Below are 25,436 nucleotides of genomic sequence, written 5' to 3'. Positions count from 1 at the left end.
TAGAGCCCAGAAGCTGCAACTGCTGAAGCCCACACTCTAGAGCCTGCAAGTCACACCCACTGAGCCCACATACCCTAGAGCCCATGCTCCATAGTAAGAGAGACCACCGCAATGAGAAGCTTGTGCACCACTGCAACCAGAGAGTAGTCCTGGCTCACCACAACTAGAGAAAAGCCTGAAAAGCAACAAAGACCCAGCAGCACCAAGAAACAAAAACCAGGCATTTTATGTATCAGCAAAGACAAGAATGAAAAATGACTTCTCAGGAGGAGAGCACAGTGAAATGACTTCTTCAAAATGTCAAAAGGAAAAGAAAAAAACCCTTAAACTCTGTATTCAAAGAAAATAGAAATGAAAGCAGAGTAGACCTTTTCCAGATGAACGAACCCTGAAGGAGTTGTCCAGCAGCCTTGCCTTTGAGAAGTGTCAGGGACAGGGGAGTCTATGGGGTCGCACAGAGTCAGACACGACTGAAGCGACTTAGCAGCAGCAGCAGCAGGTTGTTTGGTGCAGGAAAGAGATGCTGGATGGAAACTGATCTCCAGAGAATGAAAAGCACCAGGTGCTGTGTGGTAAGGATAGAAGACCTCCCCAAATGGTGTTTCTGACATAAGGAGAAGTAAAACACGTGACAACAATAATAGGATGTTAAAGGTGGATAGAGATTCCCACCTGTATGTGAAGTGGTTTATTGCTTAAAGGTAGACTGGGATGAGTAAAAGAAACCTGCTGTCAACCCTATAGTAAGCCACTAAAAATGAAAGAGGTACAGCCAGTAAACGAAGAAGGTAGGTAAAACAGCTCAAAAGAAGATGAGAAAAAGAACAGATGGGACACATAGAAAACAAATAAGATGATAGACTTGAACCCCACTCTTATGCACTGAATTGCGGCCCTCTGTGCATATGATAGGGTTCTCAGCACTAGTGGTAAAGAATCTGCCTGCCCACGCAGAAGATACAAGACTCTGGTTTGATCCTTGGGTAAGGAAGAGCCCCTGGAGTGGAAAATGGCACACCCCTCCAGTATCCTTACCTGTAAGATTCCATGGGCACAGGAGTCTGGTGGGTTACAGTCCATGGGGTTGCAGGAGTCGACACAACTGAGAGACTGGGCACAGTACCATTCATCTGATGCTGCACCTGGAGATGGGGCCTTTAAGAGGATAAGGTTAAATATGGTTGTAAGGGTAAGCCCCTGATTCAGAAGGACTGGTGTCCTTAAGAGAGAGACACACCAGAGCACACGCTGAGGAAAGCCCACATGAGGACCCAGTGGGCAGTTGTCTGCATGCAATTGCCGTAGGAGGGTCCAGCCCTGCTAATACCCTTGTCTTGATGGACAGGGAGGCCTGGTGTGCTGTGATTCATGGGGTCGCAAAGAGTCGGACATGACTGAGCAACTGAACTGAACTGAACTGGACCTCTAGCTTCCAGAACCCTGAGAAAATTAATTTCTGTTAAGTCACCCAGACTGTGGTGTTTTGTTATGGCAGCCCCAAAACACTAGTAAGACATACACCACCAATACAAATAATTGTACTAACTGTAAAGGGCTAAACATTCTGGTTAAAAGGCAAGGATTGTCATGTTGGATGAAAAGCATGACACATCTATGTTGTCCATTAGAAATTTCTTTTTTGTGTGTGAAATGTATTCATTTGGCTTCATCGGGTCTTAGCTGTGGCATGCGGGACCTTTGTTGCTGCTGGCAGGCTCAATAGTTGCAGCACATGGGCTCTCTAGTTTGTAGTGTGTGGGCTTAGTTGCTCTGTGGCAGGTAAGATCTTGGTTCCCTAACCGGGATTGATCCCGTGTCCACTACGTTGCAAGGTGGATTCTTAACCACTGAACCACCAGGGGAGACTCCATAAGAAATTTTTAATATAAAGATGCAGGATAAAGGTGAAAGCTTAGAAAAAATGTGTAATGAAAATACAAATAAGAAAAAGTGCTATATTGGTATCAGTAGATTTCAGGAAAAGGAATAGTATCAGAAATAGAGACATTTACAAATGATAAAAATGTCGATTCAACAAGAAGGCTTAGCAATCTTATATGCACCTAATAATAGAGCTTCAAAGTACATGAAGCAAAAGCTGGTGGGACTACAGAGACAATTAGACAAATACACGATAAAAGTGGGAGATTGCAGTACTTGTCTCAGCAACTGTAGATGAAACCTCCAACCAGCTTGAGTAACTGCATTTATATAACATAGCATTCTTTCCAGTGCTTATTCACTAAGATAGGCCATGTGCTGTGTCAGGAGACAAGTGTCAAGAAATTCAAGAGGATTGAAACTGCAGAGTGTACTGTGACTGCTATGGAGTTAAGTTAGAAATCAGTAATAAAAAGTCTTAGAAAATCCCAAATAAATGGAAATGAAACAATATACTTCTAAATCATCTATAGTCAAGCTTTCCTAGTGGTTCAGTGGTTAAGAATCTACCTTGCAATGCAGGGGACATGTGTTCGATCCCTGGTCTGGGAAGATCCCGCATGCCACTGGGCAACTAAGCTTGAGTGCCACAGCTTCTGAAGCCTGTGCACCTAGAGCTGGTGCTCCACATCAAGAGAAGCCACCTCAGTGAGAAGCTCACACACTGCAATGAACAGAGCAGCCCCCAACTAGAGAGCTCTTGTGTAGCATCAAAGACCCAGCACAGCCAAAAATAAAGACATAAAAAATAAATCATCTATAATTAAAAGCACGAGGGTAATTAGAAAATATTTCAAACTGAACAAAAAAACATAACATCAAAATTTGTGGGTTGTCACTAATGCAGCATTTAGAGACATATTTACAGGCATACATGTTTAGTGCTGAAAATTAGGTTTCCATCTTAAGAATCTTAAAACCAAATAAGTAGAAGGAAGGGAATACTTGACAGAAGAGTAGATGTCAGATGCTGCAGAAAACATACAAGAAGATTAATGAAACCAAAAGGTGATGCTTTGAGAAAAGTTAACAGGCCTCTAGTCTGACCAAGTTAAGAACTTGTATTGAGACTACAAATGGTACATCAGTACAGATCCTGCGGAAGTAAGCCTGCACCCTTCTCCCTGGCGCATGTTGGTCCCACCACTCTGCTTCCTGTAGGTGCTCCTGCAAAACCCACTGGCACTGTTGCTGCACTTTTACATTTGGCTTTTCTGCCTTGGCTGTGCCTATTTGTGCTCAGAGGTGTGAGGCTTCAGAGAGGGTAGCAAGGAAATATGAACTGTGTGATGCCTGTATTCCACAGTGTAGATGATGTGGACAAATTCCTCAGAAGCCACAACTGTTGTCTAGATGGGAATGAGATGAAGTGGAAACGTTAAGTGACTTTATTGGTACTTAAAAAAATTACATCAGAAACTTTCCCGGAAGAAAACTCTAGGCTCTCATGACCTTGCTGGTGAATTTATCAAACATTTAGGAGAGAAATAGCAATCTAACACAGCACACAGCAAAGAGAGGAGGGAACCCTTTGCAACTCATTGTATAAGATCAATACAACCTTGATAGTAAACAGGACAAAAAAAGGAGATACAGATCAATTTCCTCCATGAATATAGAAAATACTTAAAATATTAGCAAGCTGAATGTGATAGAAGGGAACTACATTATGACCAGGAAACTGGCAGGATGTTCCCAGGTCCATGGCTGAGAAGGTTTTCCTGGGGTGGGAAAGAAAATGGCATTTTAAATGTGAGGGGAGGGGCCAACAGAGTGGAGCTACTCATGCCCCCCTGCCTGATTCTCGAGCCTGGTAGGGCACTGCCTCCAGCCTTCCTCAATGGGCGCCGTCCGTGTTTCCACTGTGCCATCTGCTGTGTCTCAGGATGTGAGAGGGACAGTTGGGATTTAGTATCACTTTTCCGCAAGCCCCACCCAGGGCTCTGTCTTCCTACAGTGACCTTGCACTAAGTTATTAGTCTGGGAGGAGTCAAAGCTGTGTTCTGCTGGGGGCTCCTCCCACCCCACCCCAGCCCTTGCTGCTAGGGGGGTCCTAGACATCGGCAGGAGGGGAGAGAGGACTCAATGCTCCTGTTGGGGCTCATCCTCAGGAGGAGCAGGCCTCTCTGCTGCCCATGGGGCCAGGAAACTGCTGACTTGGTGTGCCTCCCAGGTATATAGCTGGGGGCGGGGCTCACGGAGGTCACACTGCTTTGAGGACTGGAACCTGGGCAGGACTCTGCGTGGGGTTGTTCAGACGGCCCTGTGCCCTGGCTGGGGGCCCTCAGGTGCCATACCGGTCAGTGTCCCAGATGCTCAGTGCTGGCATTTAGTGTGGGGATGCAGACGTGCTGCCGGGACCCTGAGGACCAGGGGAGTGCAGTCAGCAGGTGGCCTCCGACTGGCAGCCCTCGAGAGCCCGCCAGAGCTCCATGGGCTGTGGGGGCCGTAGAGGGGCACTCCCCGGCCTGTCTCCCTTGTGCCCGCGGCCTCCTCTTCCTCAGGCGTGCATCCTGGGGGTATGTCATCCACATCTGCAGGTCAGACAGCCCCAGCTCCGGGCCGGCCTGCATGCCTCCAGGACCCTGCAGGTAGCCTGCAGTTGGGGTGGGGTAGGGATGGGGGTCTTTGAGTCACTCAATGTAGGCAGAGCTCCCCTCCCCCAGGCCTGCAGATACTCTTGCAGCCCAGATTTCTGGCTGTTCCTGGAACATTCCGGCCTTGGCCTCGGCCTGTGCTATTCCCTTGCTGGGGAGTCCACCCCGTGAGGTGCCCCAGCCCCACCTCCTGTCCCCGCCCCTCTGTTCACCGTGGCCGAGACGCTGCCGCTTTAAGGGCGACATCACAAGGCTGCGGAAGGCCGGTGGAACTCGGGGCTCTTGGTGTTTCTGGAGCGCCCACGGGCTCTGATTTTCCATCTCCATGGGGCCGCGGGCCCACACGTGATAGAGGACTGGCCATGGCTGAGGGCAGCGAGCTGATGAACAGGCTCATGAGCGAGAACGCTGACCTCAAGAAGCAGGTGCGTCTCATGAAGGAGAACCAGATGCTGAAGCGACTGCTGAGCGAGAGTTGCCAAGAGAGCTGTGGGCGCGGGGGCCGTGACTTCCTCTTCCCCAAGGCGCCCGCCTACCCCGAGGCCTGCTCCCCGGGGAGCACAGGTGAGCCGGCTCTGGGAGGTGGGTGGGCAGGCGGGTGACCCGCTTGGGCTAGTGGGGCTCCGTCCATGGTGGCCGCCGAGGTGCTGCCACAGAGGCTTAAAGCAGGTCCACTGAGGCCAACCCAGGGGATGGCGGAGCCAGGCCATGTGCGACTCTGCTCTCCTGGAGGCTGGCCAGCCAGGCGTGCTCAGCCCTCGGCCAGGGCAGCTGTGCCCACGGTACTGGCTGATGGCTGTGCCCGGAGAGGGAAGGACCCTGCCTAGGAGAGAGACCCGTGGGTCACAGACAGGAAGTAAGCATGGTGCGGTCACCCAGCTCACCCCGTGGGAGCCCCTTCAGAGGCCGAGACACTTGCTATGAAGGTAGCTGGCTCTGCTTGAAAGTTTTTGTATGTGGGAAGTGTGACTTAGGGCACGGTTGGCGCCATGACCTTAGTCTGAGTGGCTGGGATGTGGACCATGGGCCCTGTGACCAGATGAGCTCCGTGTTCCTGGAGGTGATGATCACTCACTGTGCAGCAGGGCAGGTGGAGTCCGTACCCCAGCCCTCGCCCTGGCAATGCCTGTGCCCACCCTGGCAATGCCCATACACGCAGACCAGCTGTCTTCTCAGGATAAGTTGTTCACCTGGAGTGAGTTGTTTTCCTCTGTTGAAGCTTCTTTCAGAGCTGCTGCTGGTTCCCAGGGGGATGCTCGGCTGCTCTGGGACCCGCTGTGGATGTGGTCACCTCCTGAATGTTGGGCATGGTCACCTCCTACCCTGAGCAAGCAGACCCTGTGAGCGAGCATGTCCTGGGGTGCGAGGGTCCCTCATGGCATCTCTACACCTTCAGCCTCAAGGTGGGCCTTGAGGAGGGAGCTCAGACAAGCAGGGTCCGCATGGTGGGGGATGGCGGGTAGAGGGGGGAGCAGCTGGAGGAGCCTGGGGCCCTGTCCTCAGCTTGTGGCCAAGACACAAAGTGTCCCCAGGTGACCATGGGTAGAGGGGGGCCTGTCTCTCGGTGCTGTGTCCTTGACATGACACCCTGCAGAGGGTCCATGCCACCTCCTCAGCCTACGAGGAATGCCTGCCTGGCAGTGGCTGCCTGAGGCACTTGTCCCCAAGGCTTTGTCTGTGCTGTGACCATTGCCAACAGTCATGTACCTTGGCCTGCTCTGTTGTCCTTTGTCCTAAGAATTGAGCTTTGCTGAAGCACAAGCTGGAATCAAGATTGCTAGGAGAAATATCAATAACCTCAGATTTGCAGATGACACCACCCTTATGGCAGAAAGTGAAGAACTAGAGAGCCTCTTGATGAAAGTGAAAGAGGAGAGTCAAAAAGTTGGCTTAAAACTCAACATTCAGAAAACTAAGACCGTGGCATTGGTCCCATCACTTCATGGCAAATAGTTGGGGAAACAGTGGAAACAGTGACAGACTTTATTTTTGAGGGCTCCAAAATCACTGCAGATGGTGACTGTAGCCACGAAATTAAAAGATGCTTGCTCCTTGGAAGAAAAATTATGACCAACCTAGACAGCATATTAAAAAGCAGAGACATTACTTTGCCAACAAAGGTCCATCTAGTCAAAGCTACGGTTTTTCCAGTAGTCATGTATGGATGTGAGAGTTGGACTATAAAGAAAGCTGAGTGCTGAAGAACTGATGCTTTTGAACTGTGGTGTTGGAGGAGACTCTTCAGAGTCCCTTGGACTGCAAGGAGATCCAATCAGTCCATCCTAAAGGAGATCAGTCCTGAATATTCACTGGAAGGACTGATGTTGAAGCTGAAACTCCAACACTTTGGCCACCTGACACGAAGAGCTGACTCATTGAAAAGACCCTGATGCTAGGAAAGATTGAAGGCAGGAGGAGAAGGGGATAACAGAGGATGAGATAGTTGGATGGCATCACTGACTCGATGGACAAGAGTTTGAGTAAACTCTGGGAGCTGATGATGGACAGGGAGGCCTGGTGTGCTACAGTCCATGGGGTCACAAGGAGTTGAACATGACTGAGCGACTGAACTGAACCCTCAGGGCACAGAGCTGTCTGTGTGATCGGCGGACTGGCCAGGCTGGAATGTGGGCTTTGGGTGAGGTGCAGGCCCTTGCTCAGGCTGCACTGTTCCCCATCAGGGTACAAATCAGGCCGTCTCTGGGGCATGGCCAGCACCCCACCCAATGGGTAAGCCCAGATCCTCCTGGATGAGAGTCTTAGGAGGAGCCCCAGCCCCTGGCCTGCCCAAGGCCTCAAGCCTTCCAAAGAAAGGCTTTGGAGCCCCTTTTGCAGGGTGTGGGCTGATGGGCCCCCGCTGTCTTCAGAGCCACCTCTGTCCCCAGGGTGTAACGTTGGCCTTGGGGCTGGAGTTGGAGAACCAGCAGGAGTTCCCCAGCAGAGCTCGAGGTTTCAGATGGACGGGGAACTGTGCACAGCAGCGGCTCAGTGTTTGCTTTAGAAACTGGGTGTGGTTTATTTATTTATTAATTTTGGCTGCAGGCCTCTCACTGCAGTCGCTTCTGTTGTTGTGCGGCACAGGCCAGGGTGCACGGGCTCAGCGACTCTTGGGCTCTGGAGCGCAGGCTTCAAGTAGTTGTGGCACGGGCTTAGTTGCTCCGCGGCGTGTGGGATCTCTCTGGACCAGGGATGGAACTCGTGTCCCTGCATTGGCACTTGGATTCTTTACCACCAAGCCACCAAGGAAGTTGCACAGGATGTGCTTTAAAAATCTGTTGTTCTCACTAAGCAAGATCACTTGGGGTGAGCGTGACTACTGCAGGCTCCTGGCCCCCCTCCCAGCAACATCCGCTGTCCACGTCGACTCTGGCTTCTCTCTGAAGTTTTGGTGGCTGTTTGCATGTGTATCCCAGGATCCTCAGTTTACGTGGACAGGGTGGAGCCATTCTACACTGACTCCCCAGCCGTCCATCTTCCGTCCTTGACCATTGGCCATCTCCTGGAGGGCTTGCTCACTGTTCCCTGTTGGTTCACCACCAGCCCTTAAGTCTGGTCCCCATGACAGGAGTGCTCCTCCATCTCCCAGCAGCCATGGGGGCTTCACAGGTACCCCTGCTCACGGGGGCTGTCCAGGAATCCTTGGGTCAAAGGCCACGTGCAGCTCAAGTGTTGACATGGACACTGGGACCCTCTCCAAAGGGCTGTGGCCTCTCCTGCTGCACCTTTCCCACAGCTGGTGTCACCCATGGGAGGGGGCCGCTTTGCATATGGTGCACATGTTCTGAGGGACAGGGTGGGGTGGGGGCCTTGGCCATCCCAGGCCTTCCCCTCCCAGGCCAGTTTCCTCCAGATCACCCTCGTGCCTGAGCCCCTGGCGTCTCAGAGCCTCCACAGTTGCCTGGACGCCTTGTCCTGCATGGAGTGTCCAGTGATGTTAAGTAGTTTCTGAGTGTTCTCTCTGCCTCTTCCCTTTACCATCACGAGACAGCTGCTTCTGTATTGTCATAAATACATTCTAAATAGCTGTGTAATAGTCCAGAATCAGATGAACCGGAATTTAATGAACTCTCCTTATGTTTGAAATGACAGTTCTTTTCTCTTACCCTGAAGTAAGTGTTAGTTGCTCAGTTGCTTCTGACTCTTGTAACCCCATGGACCATAACCCATAAGGCTCCTCTGTCCATGGAATTCTCCAGGCAAGAATAATGGAGTGGGTTGTCATTTCCTTCTCCAGCTCTGAAGTAAGTGAAGTGAAGTGAAGTCGCTCAGTTGTGTCCGCCTCTGCGACCCCGTGGACTCTAGCCCACCAGGCTCCTCTGTCCATGGGATTCACCAGGCAAGAATACTGGAGTGGGTTGCCATTTCCTTCTCCAGGGGATCTTCCCAACCCAGGGATCGAACCCAGGTCTCCCACATTGCAGGCAGATGCTTTAACGTCTGAGCCACCAGGGAAGCCCACCCTGAAGTAAATACCACAGCAAAAGCATTTTCTATTCAGAGTTATTGCCTTAGGGTATGTTTCCCTAAAGGTAGAATCACTGGCTCAGAAGGCAGGGTAATTATTTTCACATCTCTTTTTCTTACATTTGCCCAGAGGGTGAGATAGTCCCCTGCACCTCTATTAAGCTGCTCTGACTGTTTCTTCAAGTCTCTTTAGCCATTTCTCGCATAAATCTTTCACATTAATTGGTTTATTCCTGGGGCACTTTATGTTACTAATTGCAATCATGGATGGGATTTCTTTTTCCACTGTGTTTTCAGTTATCTGTGTTACTGTGTTTTGGAAATCTGTTGATTTGTAAATATTTAGCCTATATCCAGGCCCCTTATCATATTTTGCTTACTTTATATTTTTATTTTTACTTTTGGCCACCAGGCATGCTGGTTCTTAGTTCTCCGACCAGGGGTTAAACCCAGGCCCTGGGCAGTGAGAGCGTGGAGCCTGAACCACTAGACCACCAGGGAATTCACTATCCAGTCCCTCCCTGAGCTATTTTGTTCTGCTGAGTTTTCCAGTTCTTTCTCCCGTTTTCTCAGTTCTGTAGCTGCTGTTTACAGACTTTTAAATGGGGTTGGCCTCTCAGATGGGCTTCCCTGCTGGCTCAGTGGTAAAGAATCCACCTGCCAAGCAAGAGACAGGGCTCAATCCCTGGTTCAGAATGATCCCCTGGAGAAGGGAATGGCAACCCACTCCAATATTCTTGCCTGGAGAATTCTCACAGACAGAGGAGCCTGGCGGGCTACAGCCCATGGGGTCACAAAGAGTTGGACACGTCTTAGCAACTGAACAACAACGGCAGCTCATACGCTCGTTTCTGTCTTTCTTCCTCAGGAATCCCAGGACTTTTGGCCTTGACAGCCTCCCCGCTCATCCTTCTGGAGGGTGGTCGGCAGTGGACAGCCCTGTCTGTCCAGGTATTGGGGGTGGGGGGTGTAGGCTGGGTGCTGGGGAAAAGCCTTCTAGTCCTTATTTTTTAAGAACAACAATGACAACAAAATTGAAGAAGGGCTCATTTTGTTAAGATTTTATGACCTCACTTCTTTTCTGGCCAAAGTGCCCTCAGCTGCACCCCCACTGGCCTGTGGGGTCTTGTTCCACTGTGTCATTGAGAGACTCCTGGTTCTGGGCCTGAGCTGTTTGCTGTGGGATCTGTTTGGCTGGGGCTTCGCTCAGGATCTCTGGACTCTGTTTTCTCTAATTCCTATGTGAATCTGGGCTGCAGTTTTCTTTCTGTGAGTTGTCTTTTCAGGGATTTGATATCAGAGTTATGACAATTTATAAGCTTGATAATCAAGCATCGTTTAATTTTTTCAGTGTTCCAGCCTCATTCATGTGATGCAGGGGTTGTGAATTGTTTGGGGACTTGAAAGAACTCATCCACCAACCACACAGGTCTTCAACTCTTTGCCCATAATTCTATAACTTCTAGGTTTTTCTTTTTTGCTTATTCATCTGTGCAGGTTTTCTACTTCTTATTGAGTCATGGAAAATAGCTTCCCAAGTGATCTCTCCTTTATTAAAGTTTTCAAGTAATATTCAGTTGGATATAATCTTTTATGATTTAAACATTGTCTTCCTGGTCATTCTTATCTGGCTTTTCTCATTTTCAATTTTATTCTTTTGTTTTCTGTTTCTCTAAAGTAGCTTTCCAGGGTTTCACTATCTTATTGGACTTTTTGTAGAGCTGTTTCAAGTTTATTTCTGCTGCTATTTTTATTATTCTCTGACTTTTGCTTTCTTCAAGAGTTCATCCCTATATGAATGTTTAATTTTTTGATTATGTTTTAGAAGTAATTAAAGGATTTAAGTTGCTAATTTCACTTTAGATACAGTTTTAAATGTATTGATGGCAATATACCTAGTGTTCTGATTTTCATTATTTCTCAATAATCATTCTTTCTATTTCTATTTTCTCCTTGATCTGATTATTACTGAAGATAATTTTTTTTCTAATATGTATATATTTTTTGGTCTTAGTTGTGGCACTTGGGCTTTCTAGTTGTGGAGTGGACTGAGTTGTTCTGCAGTATGTGGGATCTTAGTTCACTGACTAGGGACTGAACCCACAACCCTTGCATTGCAAGGTGAGTTCTTAACCACTGGACCATTGGGGAAGTCCTGAGAATGCTTTTAATTTTGAGGAGATAGGGTTTTCTATTGACTCTGACTCATTTATAGTTTAATATGGTTTGAAAGTTTTGATTATGTGTATATGTATGTGTATGTGAAGTCGCTCAGTCCTGTCCGACTCTTTGCGACCCCGTGGACTGTAACCTACTAGGCTTCTCTGTCCATGGGATTCTCCAGGCAAGAATACTGGAGTGGGTTGCCACTTCCTTCTCCAGGGGATCTTCCCGACCCAGGAATCGAACCCAGGTCTCCCACATTGCAGGCAGACGCTTTAACCTCTGAGCCACCAGGGAAGTTTTGACTGAGGATTTAAAAAATTGTTTTATGTTTCACACAACTTTGTTAAGCCTTGGGAATAACAGAAGGGAATTTCAGTTCACTAAATAGAAACTAAAAGTGAAGTGCAAACACACCTGACCGCACAACAATCCCTTTAAAATTAGGTCACAGATATGGCACTTCCCCAAGCCCACGAGTAGAGTTTTCCCGGCCCCTGCCCAGGGCTGGGATGGCCTACCTCCCCTGGGAATATGGGAGTCCTGAACAAAGGGGCCCAGGCTTCTGGGACTGAGCCAGAGGAAGAACAAGCACCGGGGGCCCTTGCTGCCTCACTGCTGTGACTTCCTGATGGTTCCTGGGCCGTGTGTCTGGCAGGGGACACACATGAGGGACGCTGACCACCACTCTGCTTTTACAAGGAATGCTGGAAACAGTCCCATGTGCAGCAGGGTGGGGGGGTGGATGAAAAAAATCCATGTGTGTGTGTGCATGTATGTGCAGATGTGTGCCCATGTATGCACGTGTGCCAGGAAATGGTTCAGTGAACCATAGAGCTACCCAATGACACACTCATCATGGATAAATCTCAAAAAAAGAAGTTTCATAATAAAAGGAGCTGGACGATACCATTTATATAAAATTTAAGACACATGTAGGTCACTGTCACAGTGTGTGGACACACAGTGGGAGTGTTGGAGGCCATACGTGTGCTGTGCCTCTGAACCCGGGGCTGCTGGTGTCCTAGGATCCATCGCCTCCTCCAGAGGGGAAGTGGGGGCAGATGTCAGAGCTGGGGGCAGGGTCTCTGCAAGATGCAGGTGCTCCAGGAGCCTCCGCCTCACAGCTTGTTCCTCCTTCCCTGCCCCAGTTCCAGACTTTGGAAGGTTCACCAGTGGCCCTGATGCACCCTCCCAGCTGCAGGGGTCCTCCCTGGAAGACCTGCTGTGCTCACATGCCCCCCTCTCCAGCGAGGATGACGCCTCTCCGGGCTGCGTGACATCCTCCCAGGTGCCCTTCAAGGCTTTTCTCAGCTCCCCAGAACTGCGTGCCTCCCGAGGCTCCGACCGAAAGCTGTCCCCGCTTCTGAGCCCCTTGCAGGACCCGCTGGTGGAGAAGACCCTGCTGGAGACCCGGGAAGTGGGCCGGCCCAAAAAGGTGTGCTTCTCAGAGAGCAGCCTGCCCTCGGGGGACCGAACCAGGAGGAGCTACTACCTGAATGGTGAGGAGGGTGAGCAGCAGGCAGGAGTGGGGGGTTGGCCGCTGGGGAGGGCCCAGCTTCTGCATCCAGCCAGCAGCCGGAGAAGGAGAGTGTGCCCATGCTCCTGGGATCTGGAGCCCTGTCTGTACACATCTTTTGACCATTTAAATAAGTGAGTAGCTTATCTTCTTATGATTGAGTTGTGTATTCTGGATACCAGACTTTTTTGGTACATGTTTTGCAAATATGATCCATGAAGGGGGAGGGGGTATCCTTCCCTCCTCCAGTGGACTACATTCTGTCAGAACTTTTCAGTATGACCCACCCATCTTGGGTGGCCCTACAAGGCATGGCTCATAGCTTCATTGAGTTATACAGGCCTCTTTGCCATGACAAGGCTGTGATTCTGCTTCATTGACTACACTAAAGCCTTTGACTATGTGGATCACAATAAACTGTGGAAAATTCTGGAAAGTAAACTGTGGACATGGGAATACCTTACCTTACCTGTCTCCTGAGAAACCTGAATGTAGGACAGGAAGCAACAGTTAGAACTGGACGTGGAACAACTGACTGGTTCAAAATTGGGAAAGGACTATGTCCAGGCTGTATGTTGTCACCCTGCTTATTTAACTTACATGCAGAGCTCAGTTCAGTTCAGCTCAGTTGCTCAGTCATGTCTGACTCTTCGGGATCCCATGGACTGCAGCATGCCAGGCTTCCCTGTCCATTACCAACTCCTGGAGCTTGCTCAAACTCATGTCAGTTGAGTCTGTAATCCAACCATCTCATCCTCTGTTGTCCCCTTCTCCTCCTGCCTTCACTCTTTCCCAGCATCAGGGTCTTTTCCAACCAGTCAGTTCTTCTCATCAAGTGGCCAAGTTCTTTCTTTTCAAGTGGAGCTTCAGCACCAGTCCTTCCAGTGAATATTCAGGACTGATTTCCTTTAGGATTGAATGGTTGGATCTCTTTGCAGTCCAACGGACGCTCAAGAGTCTTCTCCAACACCACAGTTCAAAAGCATTAATTTTTCAATGCTCACCTTTCTTTATGGTCCAGGTCTCACATCCATACATGACTACTGGAAAAACCAAAGCTTTGACTAGCCAGATCTTTGTCAGCAAAGTAATATCTCTGCTTTTTAATATGCTGTCTAGGTTAGTCATAGCTTTTCTTCCAAGGAGCAAGCGTCTTTTAATTCCATGGCTGCAGTCACCATCTGCAGTGATTCTGGAGCCCAGGAAAACAAAGTCTCTCACTGTTTCCATTGTTTCCCATCTACTTGCCATGAAGTGATGGGACCAAATGCCATGATGTTTGTTTTTAGAATATTGAGTTTTAAGCCAGGTTTTTCACTCTCCTCTTTCACTTTCATCAAGAGGCTCTTCAGTTCCTCTTTGCTTTCTGCCATAAGGGTAGTGTCATCTGCATATCTGAGGTTATTGCAATCTTGATTATAGCTTGTGCTTCATCCAGCCCGGCATTTCTCATGATGTACTCTGCATAGAAGTTAAATAAGCAGGGTGACAATGTACAGCCTTGACATACTCCTTAACCAATTTGGAACCAGTCTATTGTTCCATGTCTGGTTCTACATGCAGAGTACATCATGTGGAATGCTGGGCAGGGTAAATCACAAACTGGAATCAAGATTGCTGGGGGAAATATCTCCAGGAGTTTGTTCAAATTCTTGTCCATTGTGTTGGTGATTCTATCTAACCACCTCATGCTGCCCTCTTTTCCTTTTGCCTTCAGTCTTTCCTAGCATCAGGGTCTTGTCTAGTGAGTCAGCTCTGTGCATCAGATTACCAGAGATTTGGAGCTTCAGTGTCAACATCAGTCCTTCCAGTGAATACTCAGGGTTGATTTCCTTTAGGATTGACTGGTTTGATCTCCTTGCCATCCAAAGGGCTCTCAAGAGTCTTCTCCAACACCACAGTTCAAAAGCATCAATTCTTTGGCTTTCAGCCTTCTTTATGGTCCAACTGTCACATCCATACATGAATACTGGAAAAACCATAACTTTGATCATATGGACCTTTGTTGACAAATTGATGTCTCTGCTTTTTAATATGCTGTCTAGGTTTGTCATAGCTTTTCTTCCAAGGAGCAAGCTTCTTTTCATTTTATGGCTGCAGTCACAATCTGCAGTGATTTTGGAGCCCAAGAAAAAAAAAATCTGTCACTGCTTTCAATTTTTCCCCTTCTATTTGCTATGTTCAAAATCCCTCAAGCTAGGCTTCAGCAGTATGTGAACCATGAACTTCTAGAGGTACAAGCTGGATTTATATAAGGCAGAGAAACCAGAGATCAATTTGCCAACATCTGTTGGATCATAGAAAAAGCAAGGGAATTCCAGAAAAACATCTGCTTCATTGACTACAAAATGATCATCTTTGTTGTGATCTTTGTTCAGTGGTCCTTAATGTTACTATCGTAATTGCGTTGGGACACCAAGGACTATGCCCATGCAAGACAGAAAACTTAATGCGTAAGTGTTGTGGGTGTTCTGACTGTTCCACTGACCAGCCCCCCTCTACCCCTCTCCCTCTGCTGGGGCCTCCCTTGTCTCTGAAACACAACAGTATTGAAATTAGGTAAGTTAATAACCCTTCAGTGGCCTCTAAGTGTTCAAGTGAAAGGAAGAGTTACACATCTCTCACTTTAAATCAAAACATAGAAATGATTAAGCTCAGTGAGGAAGGCATGCTGAAAGCCAAAGTGGGTTGAAAGCTGGGCCTCTTGTGCCAAACAGTCAAGCTGCGAATGCGAAGGAAAGTTCTTGAAGGAAATGAAAAGTGCTACAGTGAGCACATAAATGATAAGGAAGCACAACAGCTTTATTGTAGATATATAGAAAGTTTCAGTGGTCTGGGTAGAAGATCAAACCAGCCATGCCATTCCCTTAAGGCAAAGCCCCCTCCAGAGCAAGATCTCAACCCTCTTCAGCTCTGTGAAGGCTGAGAGAGTTGCAGAAACTGCAGAAGAGAAGTTTGAAGCCAGCAGAGGTTGGTTCATGAGGTTTAAGGAGAGAAGCCATTTTATAACATCAAAATGCAAAGTGAAGCATCAAGGGCTGGTGTAGAAGCTGCAGCAAGTTGTCCAGAAGATCCAGCTCAGATAATTCATTAAGGTGGCTACACTAAAGGACAGATTTTCAATGTAGATGAAACAGCCTTTTGTTGGAAGAAGATTCTATCTAGAACTTTGTAGCCAGAGAGTAGAAGTAAGTGCCTGGCTTCAAAGCGTCAAAGGACAGACTGATTCTCTTTTTAGGGGCTAATGCAGCTGGTGACTTGAAGTTGAACACAGTACTCATTTATCATCTAAAAGAATTCAGTTCAGTTCAGTCGCTCAGTCATGTCTGACTCTTTGCAACCCCATGAATCGCAGCACGCCTGGCCTCCCTGTCCATCACCAACTCCTGGAGTTCACTCAAACTCATGTCCATCGAGTCGGTGATGACATCCAGCCATATCATCCTCTGTTTTCCCCTTCTCCTCCTGCCCCTAACCCCTTCCAGCATCAGAGTCTTTTCCAATGAGTCAACTCTTCGCATGAGGTGGCCAAAGTATTGGAGTTTCAGCTTCAGCATCAGTCCTTCCAATGAACACCCAGGACTGATCTCCTTCAGAATGGACTGGTTGGATGTCCTTGCAGTTCAAGGGACTCTCAAGAGTCTTCTCCAACACCACAGTTCAAGAACATCAATTCTTCAGCACTCAGCTTACTTCACAGTCCAGCTCTCACATCCATACATGACTACTGGAAAAACCATAGTCTTGACTAGATGGACCTTTGTTGGCAAAGTAATGTCTCTGCTTTTGAATATGCTATCTAGGTTGGTCATAACTTTCCTTCCAAGGAGTAAGCATCTTTTAATTTCATGGCTGCAATCACCATCTGCAGTGATTTTGGAGCCAAGAAAAATAAAGCCTGACACTGTTTCCACTGTTTCCCATCTATTTCCCATGAAGTGATGGGACCAGATGCCATGATCTTTGTTTTCTGAATGTTGAGCTTTAAGCCAACTTTTTCACTCTCCTCTTTCTCTTTCATCAGGAAGCTTTTTAGTTCCTCTTCACTTTCTGCCATAACGGTGGTGTCATCTGCATATCTGAGGTTATTGATATTTCTCCTGCCAATCTTGATTCCAGCTTGTGCTTCTTCCAGCCCAGCATTTCTCATGATGGACTCCGCATATAAGTTAAATAAGCAGGGTGACAATATACAGCCTTGATGTACTCCTTTTCCTGTTTGGAACCAGTCTGTTGTTCCATGTCCAGTTCTAACTGTTGCTTTCTAACCTGCATACAGGTTTCTCAAGAGGCAGGTCAGGTGGTCTGATATTCCCATCTCTTTCAGAATTTTCCACAGTTTATTGTGATCCACATAGTCAGTAAGTCATAGCATAAATCTAAAAGAATTATGCTACATCTACTCTGCGTGTGTTCTGTAAATGGACAACAAAGCCTGGATGACAGCATATCTATTTGCAGAATGGTTCACTGAATACTTTAAGCCCACTATTGAGACATACTGCTCAGGAAAAAGATACCTTTCAAAATATTCCTGCTCATCGATGATACACCTCGTCACCCAAGGTCTCTGATGCAGATGGACACGGAGATTAAAGTTGTTTACATGCTGCTAAGGCACATCCATTCTGCCCATGTATCAAGGAGTACATTTGACTTTCAAGTTTTATTACTGAAGAAATATACTTCATAGGGGCTTCCCTGGTGGCTCAAATGGTAAAGAATCTGCCTGCAATGTGGGATACCTGGGTTCAATCCCTGGGTTGGGAAGATGCCCTGGAAGGGGGCATGGCGACCCACTCCAGTATTCTTGCCTGGAGAATTCCATGGACAGAGGAGCCTGGCAGGCTACAGTCCATGGGGTCACAAAGAGTTGGACACGACTGAGCCACTGACCACAGCACAGCACAGCACATACTTCATAAGGCCATAGCTGCCATAGGTAGTGGTTCCTCTGAGCTGGAACTTTCTGGAAAGGATTCACCATTCTAGATGCCACTACGGACATTCATGATTCACAGGAAGAGGTCAGAATATGGACATTAACAGGAGTCTGGAAGAAGTTGATTCCAGCCCTCATGGATGACTTGGAGGGATTCAAGACTGCACGGGGGGTGTGGCTGCAGATGTGGTGGGAACAGCGAGAGAACTGTAGTTACAAGAGAAGCCTGAGATGTGAGCGAGCTGCTGCCGCTGCAGATAAAGGCTTCACACAGGAGGAGCTGCTTCCTATGGGTGAGCTAAGAAAGTGGTTTCCTGAGGTGGAATCTACTCCTGGGGAAGATGCTGAAACGACGACAGAGATTTAGAACAGTACGCAAACTTAGCTGAGAAAGCAGTGGCAGGGTTTGACAGGGGCTAACTTTAATTTTGAAAGAAGTTCTATCGTGGGTAAAATGCTCTGAAATAGCATTTCATGCTACAGAGAAATTATTCCTGAAAGGAAGAGTCAGTCAATATTGCAAACATCATTGTTACCTTTTTAAAGAAATTGCCACACCAACCCCAACTTTCAGCAACCACTGCCTGATCAGTCAGAATCTGTCAATACTGAGGCAGGACCCTCCACCAGCAAAAAGGTTATGTCTCACTGAAGGCTTAGAGGATGGCTAACAATTTTTAGCAATAAAGTATTTAAAAATTAAGGTATGTACCTTTTTTTTGGACATAATGCTTTGTACATTATAGACCACACTGCAGTGTAAACCTAACTTTTACGTGCACTAAGAAACAACAATTCACGTGACTCGCTGTCTTTTTCTTTTTTTTTTTGGTTATCCTCTTTTTTTTAATTACTCGACTTGCTTTCATGTGGTATTTGCTTTATTGTGGTGGTCTGGAACTGAAACCAGCAATATGTCCAAGGTATGCCTGTACATCTCTCCATCTGTTTAGTTCTTTAAAAATACATTTCAGTAATATTTTATAGCTTCTATGTGCAGGTCTTGCACATTTTTGTTGAATTTACCCTTTAGTATTTCATGTTTTTGATGCTATAATGAATAGTACTTTTTATCAATATGAATTTCTGATTATTTGTGTCTAATATATACTAACACAATTGATTTTGTATATTTATCCCATGATGATCAACTTGACTGGGCCATTAGGTGCCCAGATATTTGGTCAAACATTATTCAGGGTATGTCTATGAGAATGTTTTTAGATGAGTTTACTATTTAACTCAATAGACTGAATAAAGCAGACTGGCCTCCTGAATGCGGGTAGGCCTCATACAATCAGTTGCAGGCCTGAGCAGGATAGAAAGGCTGACTCTCTCCCAAGTAAGAGAAAATTCCTCCTGGCTGACTGCCGTTGGATCACAACTGGAATCTCAGCTCTTCTTGGGTCTCACGCCTTTAAACTGGAGCCACACCATGGGTTCCCTTGTTTCTCAGACCTTGAACTCAGCCTGGGACTACATCATCAGCTCTTCTGAGCCTCCAGCTTGCTGACTCACCATCGCAGAATTATGTCAATATTCATAATCGTGTGAGCCAATTCCTTTTAATAAACACACAGAGACACACACAGACACAGACATACACACAGATAGGTTCTACTTCTATCTGTAAAATCTATGGTGATACCATCTCTTATTTCTGATAGTGGTAATTTTTTCTTCCTCTTTTTCTGTAATTAATCTGGCTAGGGGTTTATCAATCTTACTGACTTTTTTCTATGAGGAATAGCTTTTTGGTCAGATCTTGAAGGGCCCAGGTTGGACTAGAAATGCTTTCTAGATCCTCTCAGATCTAGAGGTTGCTCGTTCCTTCCACCTAATTTATCCTTTAGAGGAGGGGAGGCAGGAGAGGGGCCAGCTCCTGATGAGATAACTATTAATACGGAAGGGGAGACTGTTTCCTGCTCCTCCACGGGCCTGTTTGCCCTACCATGCTTCTGTGTGGTGTATCTGGTCCTCAGCTGGAATTCCTGGGTCGCTTCTGCAGTGTCGCCAAGTGATTTTGGCAGGAGTGCACAGAAAACCAGGGCTTCCCAGGCGGTTTGGTGGTAAAGAACCCGCCTGCCAGTGTAAAAGACATGGGTTTGATCCCTGGGTCGGGAAGATGCCCTGGAGAAGGAAATGGCAACCGATTCCAGTATTCTCGCCTGGGAAATCCCATGGACAGAGGAGCCTGGCGGGCTATGGTCTATGGAGTCACAAAAAGTTGGACATGACTAAACAACACTGAAAACTGCAAAACATTGAAAGAAATGAAAGAAGACCTCAGTAAATGTAAAAAGTCTTCTGGTCATGGCTTGAAGGACCTAATATTATCAAGATGGCAAACCTCCCCAAATCAATCTATAAATTTCAATGGAATCCCTATCAAAGTTTCACCTGACTTCTTAGCAGAAATTGACATACTGATCCTAAAATTTGTATGGCGATGCATGGGACTCAGAATAAGCAAAACAGTCTTGAAAAAGGAGAATAAAATTGGAGGACTCATGCTTCCCAATTTCAAAATTTACTCTAAAGGTACAGTAATCAGCAGCCTGGTACTGGTGTAAGGACAGGCATACAAGTCCATGAAATAGAATCAAGAGTCAGAGATAAACCCATGTATTTACAAGTCTGATGTCTGGCAAGGATCCCAAGACAATTCAATGGAGAGAGAAGAGTCTTTTCAACAAATAGTGCCAGGAAAGTGGATCTCCACATGCAAACAGCTGAAGCTGGACTTCATATCACATATGAAAATTAACTCAAAATGCATCAGAGATTTTTTAAAAGACCTAAAAGAGCTAAAACCATAAAACTGTTAGAAGAAAACATTGACATAACCTTATGACCTTGGATTTGGCCACAGAGTCTCAGCTGTGACAGACCTGGACCGTGCTAAGTTCAACCCCATTTTCCCTGCTCAGCACGTCCACTGGCGCGGCCAAGGGAGCAGGAGGACACGGGCTCCCTCACCTATCCAAGTGCCCACAGAGGAGGAGGAGCTACCCACGCCTGGCCTTGATAAGCATGTGTTGACTGCCATTCTGTTCCTTCCCAGAGTGACTAGCCAGGATTCTGGGATGGGTGCTATGTGGGCAGTCCCAGGATGGGGCTGAGGGAGGGAGAGCAGCTGCCCACAGTCACAGGTCGGGTTGGTCCTGCAGTCCAGTGCGCACAGCTGCACAGAAGCCCTTGTGGAGGTCTCAGAGCGGCCCAGTGACTCCCTGGGCCACCGAGCCCTCCAGCAGGGTGGGGAGTCAGACCAACCTCTATGTGGTGGCGGTCCTGAGCCCTTGGTAGGCACAGGTGTCTGTGGGTAACAGGACCTGGGGCCAGCTCGCCATGGCAGAGCACCCAGCCCGTCTGTGCACCATCTGCCTGCTGGACGGACCCTGCGGGGCTTCACCATCCAACACTCTTGGGAGGGGTTTGGATCACTGTTGGGTTAGAAAGTTGCAGGGCTTTAGAAAAAGCTTTAGAAATGGGCCTGTTATTAAGTGTCTCCTGTGGGGAGGAGCAGAGTTTGGGACACGTGGGGGCCTGTGCAAGTGCCCGCTCTCCCCACAGAGTGCATCCTGGTCAGTGGGGCACGCCAGGCGCCGTGAAGCGGGCCCTTCCTCACTCCATGCTCCCTCAAAGTCAGGTGCACCTGGTGGTAACGGCCGTCAGTGTGATCTTCAGAGAGCATGGTAGTTTCAAAGGGCAGTGGTGGGATCATGGCATCGGGTGGAAGATGTGCTGCCATCAGAGGCTGCTGTGGGGAGGGGCGATTTGGAAGCAATTTTGGAGGTTAGGGTGGTTGATGTGCTGGGGTGATATTGGGGGAAATAATTAGAATCTCCCGTGAACCCAGCAACCCTCAAGTCTTATTATGAAATAAGCATTAGACCAGCCTGCAATACACACAGGCTGCTGAGGCAGAGCGTCTCACTGTTTCACGTAGCTATGCAGGCTGGACCCACACGGGCTACATATGTGTTCTTGAGTTAACCAGGACCCTACCTTCAGGTGGGGACATGCCTAGCCCATTCTGAGTTCACCTGGTTATGGGGCTGAGAGGTCCGAGGGGCGTCACCCCAGACCAGGTGCTGAGCTGGTGCTGGTGACAAGGGGACCAGAAGCCAACCCTGGACTGTGAAACGTCCACCTCAGGGAACTGAGGCAGGGCCTGGGATCGGGGCTGCCAGGGAGCAGTGGAGAACAGGGAGAAGGGTGCCCCCTCCGGTCACCACTGGGCCCTGCAGGAAGGCCTTGCTGGGGTCCCCAGGCTTCACCTCAGACCCACAGTGGCAACATCTGGGTCAGCCCTCTCCCTGAAATGGACCCTGGAGCACAGGCAGGAGGAATGTGGGCAGCCCTGGACCCTCTGAACCCCTTGATCCTCCTACCCTCCCAGATACTGGCTGCCCTTCTCACCAGCCCCGCCCAACCCTGCCCCCCAGAGATCCAGAGCTTCACTGGCACTGAGAAGGATGGTCGCATTGTCGGGGAGATTGCCTTCCAGCTGGACCGGCGCATCCTGGCCTATGTCTTCCCAGGGGTGACCCGGCTCTACGGCTTCACTGTGTCCAACATCCCTGAGAAGATCAAACAGGTACGCCTCCCTGGCTGGAGGCCTTCCCCTGGCCGGTCCGGGACCTGCCCTAGGACCCTTCCAGCCCAAGGTCCTATCCTTGCCCCTCCCCACCCCCACCCCTGCCCCAAGGTCCCCTGGCCCCTAGTCCGCTGCAGTGCCCACAGCCGCAGGCCTGGGCAAGGCTGAGTGGTGTCTGAGTGGGGAATAGATAAGCTGCCCCACGAGCCCCTTTACCTGTCTTTCGTAGTCTGGGACAGCCTCAGGAGTGGCCTGAGGTGGGAAGCCCCGTGCCGCTCTGCCCGACTGGCAAGGCACCTTTTCCGGGCTCCGGGGGTGGAGCTGCCTGCTCTTCTGTCAGTCGCTCTGCGCTGGAGGGAAACTGGCCCCCTGGTGGGGGCCTGCCTCTGGGCCTCAGTGTCCCCATCGACACAGCCGTGCTGGGAGGGCACCGGGATCTCGCCCCGGGCCTGCGCCTGGCCTCCCCGTCCCCGCGGGTCCCTGGCCCTGCCGCCTACTCGCGCCTGTGCCCGCAGACGTCCATCAAGTCCCTGGACGGCTCGGTGGACGAGAAGAAGCTGCGGGAGCTGACACATCGCTACCTGACGCTGACGGCGCGCCTGGAGAGGCTGGGCTACAACCGCGACGTGCACCCTGTGTTCAGCGAGTTCCTTATCAACACCTACGGCATTCTGAAGCAGCGGCCGGACCTGCGTGCCAACCCGCTGCACAGCAGCCCGGCCGCCCTGCGGAAGCTGGTCATCGACGTCGTGCCCCCCAAGTTTCTGGGCGACTCGCTGCTGCTACTCAACTGCTTGTGCGAGCTCTCCAAGGAGGACAGCCGCCCGCTCTTCGCCTGGTGAACCCGCGCCCCGCGCCTCCCTGCAATAAAAGCGTGTTGCAACCTCGGGCGCCACGCTCCTCCTCGTCCGCTCCCCGGCCGGCGCGCCGAGGGCGCCAGGGCCGGGTGGGCCACTGCCCGCGCTGTCCCGCCCCCCGGCCGGCGCGCACCCTGGCGCCCGCCCCACCGCCCACACCTGCGCGGTGAGCCCTAGTCTATTAAAGTCGTCTGTTTGCTGTTCCTCCTTTACCGCTGCTCTTTGAGGGCCTGCGGCGGGTTCCCTTGGGGGTCTCCCTGGAGGGCAGGGCCTGGGGCCAGGGTTCAGCCGCGGACAGGGCAGCTGCAGAGTCCGTGGCAACGTGAAGACACAGGCCCTTGTTCAAAGCCAGGGACAGCAAGACAGCAGCGGAGCTTTAAAGCAGGTGCCCGCGTGCAGCCGGGTGGGCGTCCCTGTCAGTGAGGCCGGTCCAGGGTTGGCAGTTTACCTGCGAGATGATTCCCGGCAGCCGGAGCCCCTGGAGGGGAGCCGGTGTGGGCTGGGCTCTTCCTGCCGGGTTCTGGACTCGCGAGCCCTGGTCCCTTTGGCTGCGGGGTGGGTGGTCACAGAAATCAGCATTGGGGCACTGCCTGATGAGATCGCTTTCCCTGTAAATAGTGGAGCTTTCCAGGGTCCCCTCCTCAGGAGATATTTTTAGCAACTACCAGCATTTTCAATGTTTCAAAACTGCCCCCAGAACTGGTCTTGGCATCACACTGGGTCCCCTCTGTGCCTCTTGCATTCCCAGCTGTGGCCAAGCCCTGGGCCAGATCCATTTCCATAGGAGACACAGCCCTCTGCCCTGCAACTTTCACACCACCCCCCATCTCTCCTGAGGCCTAGAGAGGGCAGGTGGCCCTCTGGGGCCCTGCGACCAGCCCCTCCTTGGCTCCTCCTCTGCCGTAGGTAGGAGGATGAAGGTGCCAGGATGCCTGTCCCTTGTTCCCCACAGCCTGGCATGTCCCAGATGCCCCGGCTCCTCAGACCCTGCCTCAGACAGCTCGGGTGCTGTAACGAACACCACCAACGGGGCGGCTTGAACGGTAGACATTTATCATCTCACAATTCTGGAGGTGAAGCCTGAGATGGGGGTGCCACAGGGCTGGTTCCTCCGCAGCCTGCCTCCTCGGCATGCAGACAGCTGTCTCCTGGTGTCTCCCGCCCGGTGTCCTCACGTGTCATCCTCCCCGTGTGTCTCTGGTCTCATCTCCTTCTCACAACGACACCAGTCCTACAGGACTAGGACCCACCTTAGTGGCTGCATTTTAACCTCGTCACCTCTGTAAAGACCCTGGCTCCAGGCCGTGCTGGGGTGAGGGCCAGGTGGTGCTGGGGCTCCATGTGCGACGGCTGGTCACCCACACTCACCCACAGTCAGCCGGGAGCTGCAGCTGCACAGGACGGGCCTGCCCCCAGCCTGCAGGGTCTCTGGGCTCCCCCGCCCCTTCTCCCTCTTCCAGTTCCCGTGAGCAGCTGCTAGAGGGGTGGGCTTCCAACTGCCCAGACAGCTGGGGGCCTGAAAGACCTGGGTATCTCCCCTCCTGGCCCCGTGGTGACTGTGAGAAGAGTGAAGCGGCCTTGGACCTGATCACTCAAAAGGCCATGTGGGGCACCCAATGCCAGGAGAAACACGGATGGTGTGGGCTGCTCTTGGGAGGGGCCTGCGGGGGTCCGTGTGCTGCCAGGGTGACCATGTGATGGGTGGGCCTTTGCAGAAGGGAAACAGCACCACCCCCAGTTCACAAATCATGAAGGACTTCAAGATGGCATTGACCTGAGCTGGCCCTCTCTGCTCAGGGCCCTGTGCTGCTGACCTGGGGGTACATGGCCCCTTGTGGGGATTTTCTGGCCTCAGTGGGGTGGGAGCTGGGCCTCACCTGTCTGCCCCTTCCCAGTGCCATGGGCCTGCACTCCGCCCTACCCCCCCACCAATACCCCCCCTCCTGCCAGCCAGCTGTGCTGACCTCTGCTGAGAGCCAGGCCCAGGGCCTCACACACGGTCCCTCTTGTCCCTCTGTGGCCCTGAGGCTCAGTTGTTCCACAAAGAAACAGCGACCAGGAGGGTCGCCCAGAGGGTCACCAGGGGGTTCTGGGCCCATCTGGGCCTGGAGCCTGGGGTGACCTGAGGCTGTAGCCTGCTGAGGACTTTTCCCCAGGAGTCCAGTACTTCTTTCAGGGGAGTCCACACTCAGCTGGGCAGAGGTCTCGGTCCTCCCCTCCACCTCCTCCTCTGCTGGCTGCCTCGCAGGGTCCTGGCTCTGCCCCTCCCCCATCTTCCCAGTTAATAAGAAGCCTGGCTCAGGGAGGGCCCTGATTGGGGAATAAAGGCCCCGCCAGCCTCCTTCCCACCTCT

At 50.2% G+C, this 25,436-nt stretch overlaps 1 protein-coding gene across 2 annotated transcripts; it reads left to right on the top strand.

Moving 5' to 3' along the window:
• The first annotated feature begins 4,791 nt into the window (after positions 1 to 4,791).
• Positions 4,792 to 23,175, top strand: SPATC1L (spermatogenesis and centriole associated 1 like). Of its 2 annotated transcripts, none has more exons than XM_027966671.3 (4): positions 4,792 to 5,102; positions 12,317 to 12,667; positions 22,075 to 22,226; positions 22,742 to 23,175. In XM_027966671.3, the coding sequence occupies exons 1-4, from the start codon at positions 4,901 to 4,903 to the stop codon at positions 23,066 to 23,068; spliced, it is 1,032 nt and encodes a 343-aa protein (XP_027822472.1). In that variant the 5' UTR covers positions 4,792 to 4,900; the 3' UTR covers positions 23,069 to 23,175. The 2 variants fall into 2 exon arrangements, with proteins under 2 accessions (XP_027822472.1, XP_042093941.2); XM_042238007.2 differs by having other exon boundaries at positions 4,982 to 9,953.
• Positions 23,176 to 25,436: the final 2,261 nt, after the last annotated feature.

This window comes from Ovis aries, chromosome 1, assembly GCF_016772045.2.
Source record: "Ovis aries strain OAR_USU_Benz2616 breed Rambouillet chromosome 1, ARS-UI_Ramb_v3.0, whole genome shotgun sequence".
In the NCBI taxonomy this organism is placed as follows: Eukaryota; Metazoa; Chordata; class Mammalia; order Artiodactyla; family Bovidae; genus Ovis; species Ovis aries.
The sequence above is the reverse complement of the archived record's forward strand: the minus strand, read 5'-3'. Positions and strand labels throughout refer to the sequence as shown.

What these genes read in the sequence shown, in the direction of transcription:
- SPATC1L (XM_042238007.2), top strand. Translation starts at nt 9,605, where the DNA reads ATGGGGTTGGCCTCTCAGATGGGCTTCCCTGCTGGCTCAGTGGTAAAG. An exon ending in GGACAGCCCTGTCTGTCCAG is followed by an intron (nt 9,954 to 12,316) that starts GTATTGGGGGTG and finishes TCCCTGCCCCAG; the next exon opens with TTCCAGACTTTGGAAGGTTC. An exon ending in TCCCTGAGAAGATCAAACAG is followed by an intron (nt 22,227 to 22,741) that starts GTACGCCTCCCT and finishes CTGTGCCCGCAG; the next exon opens with ACGTCCATCAAGTCCCTGGA.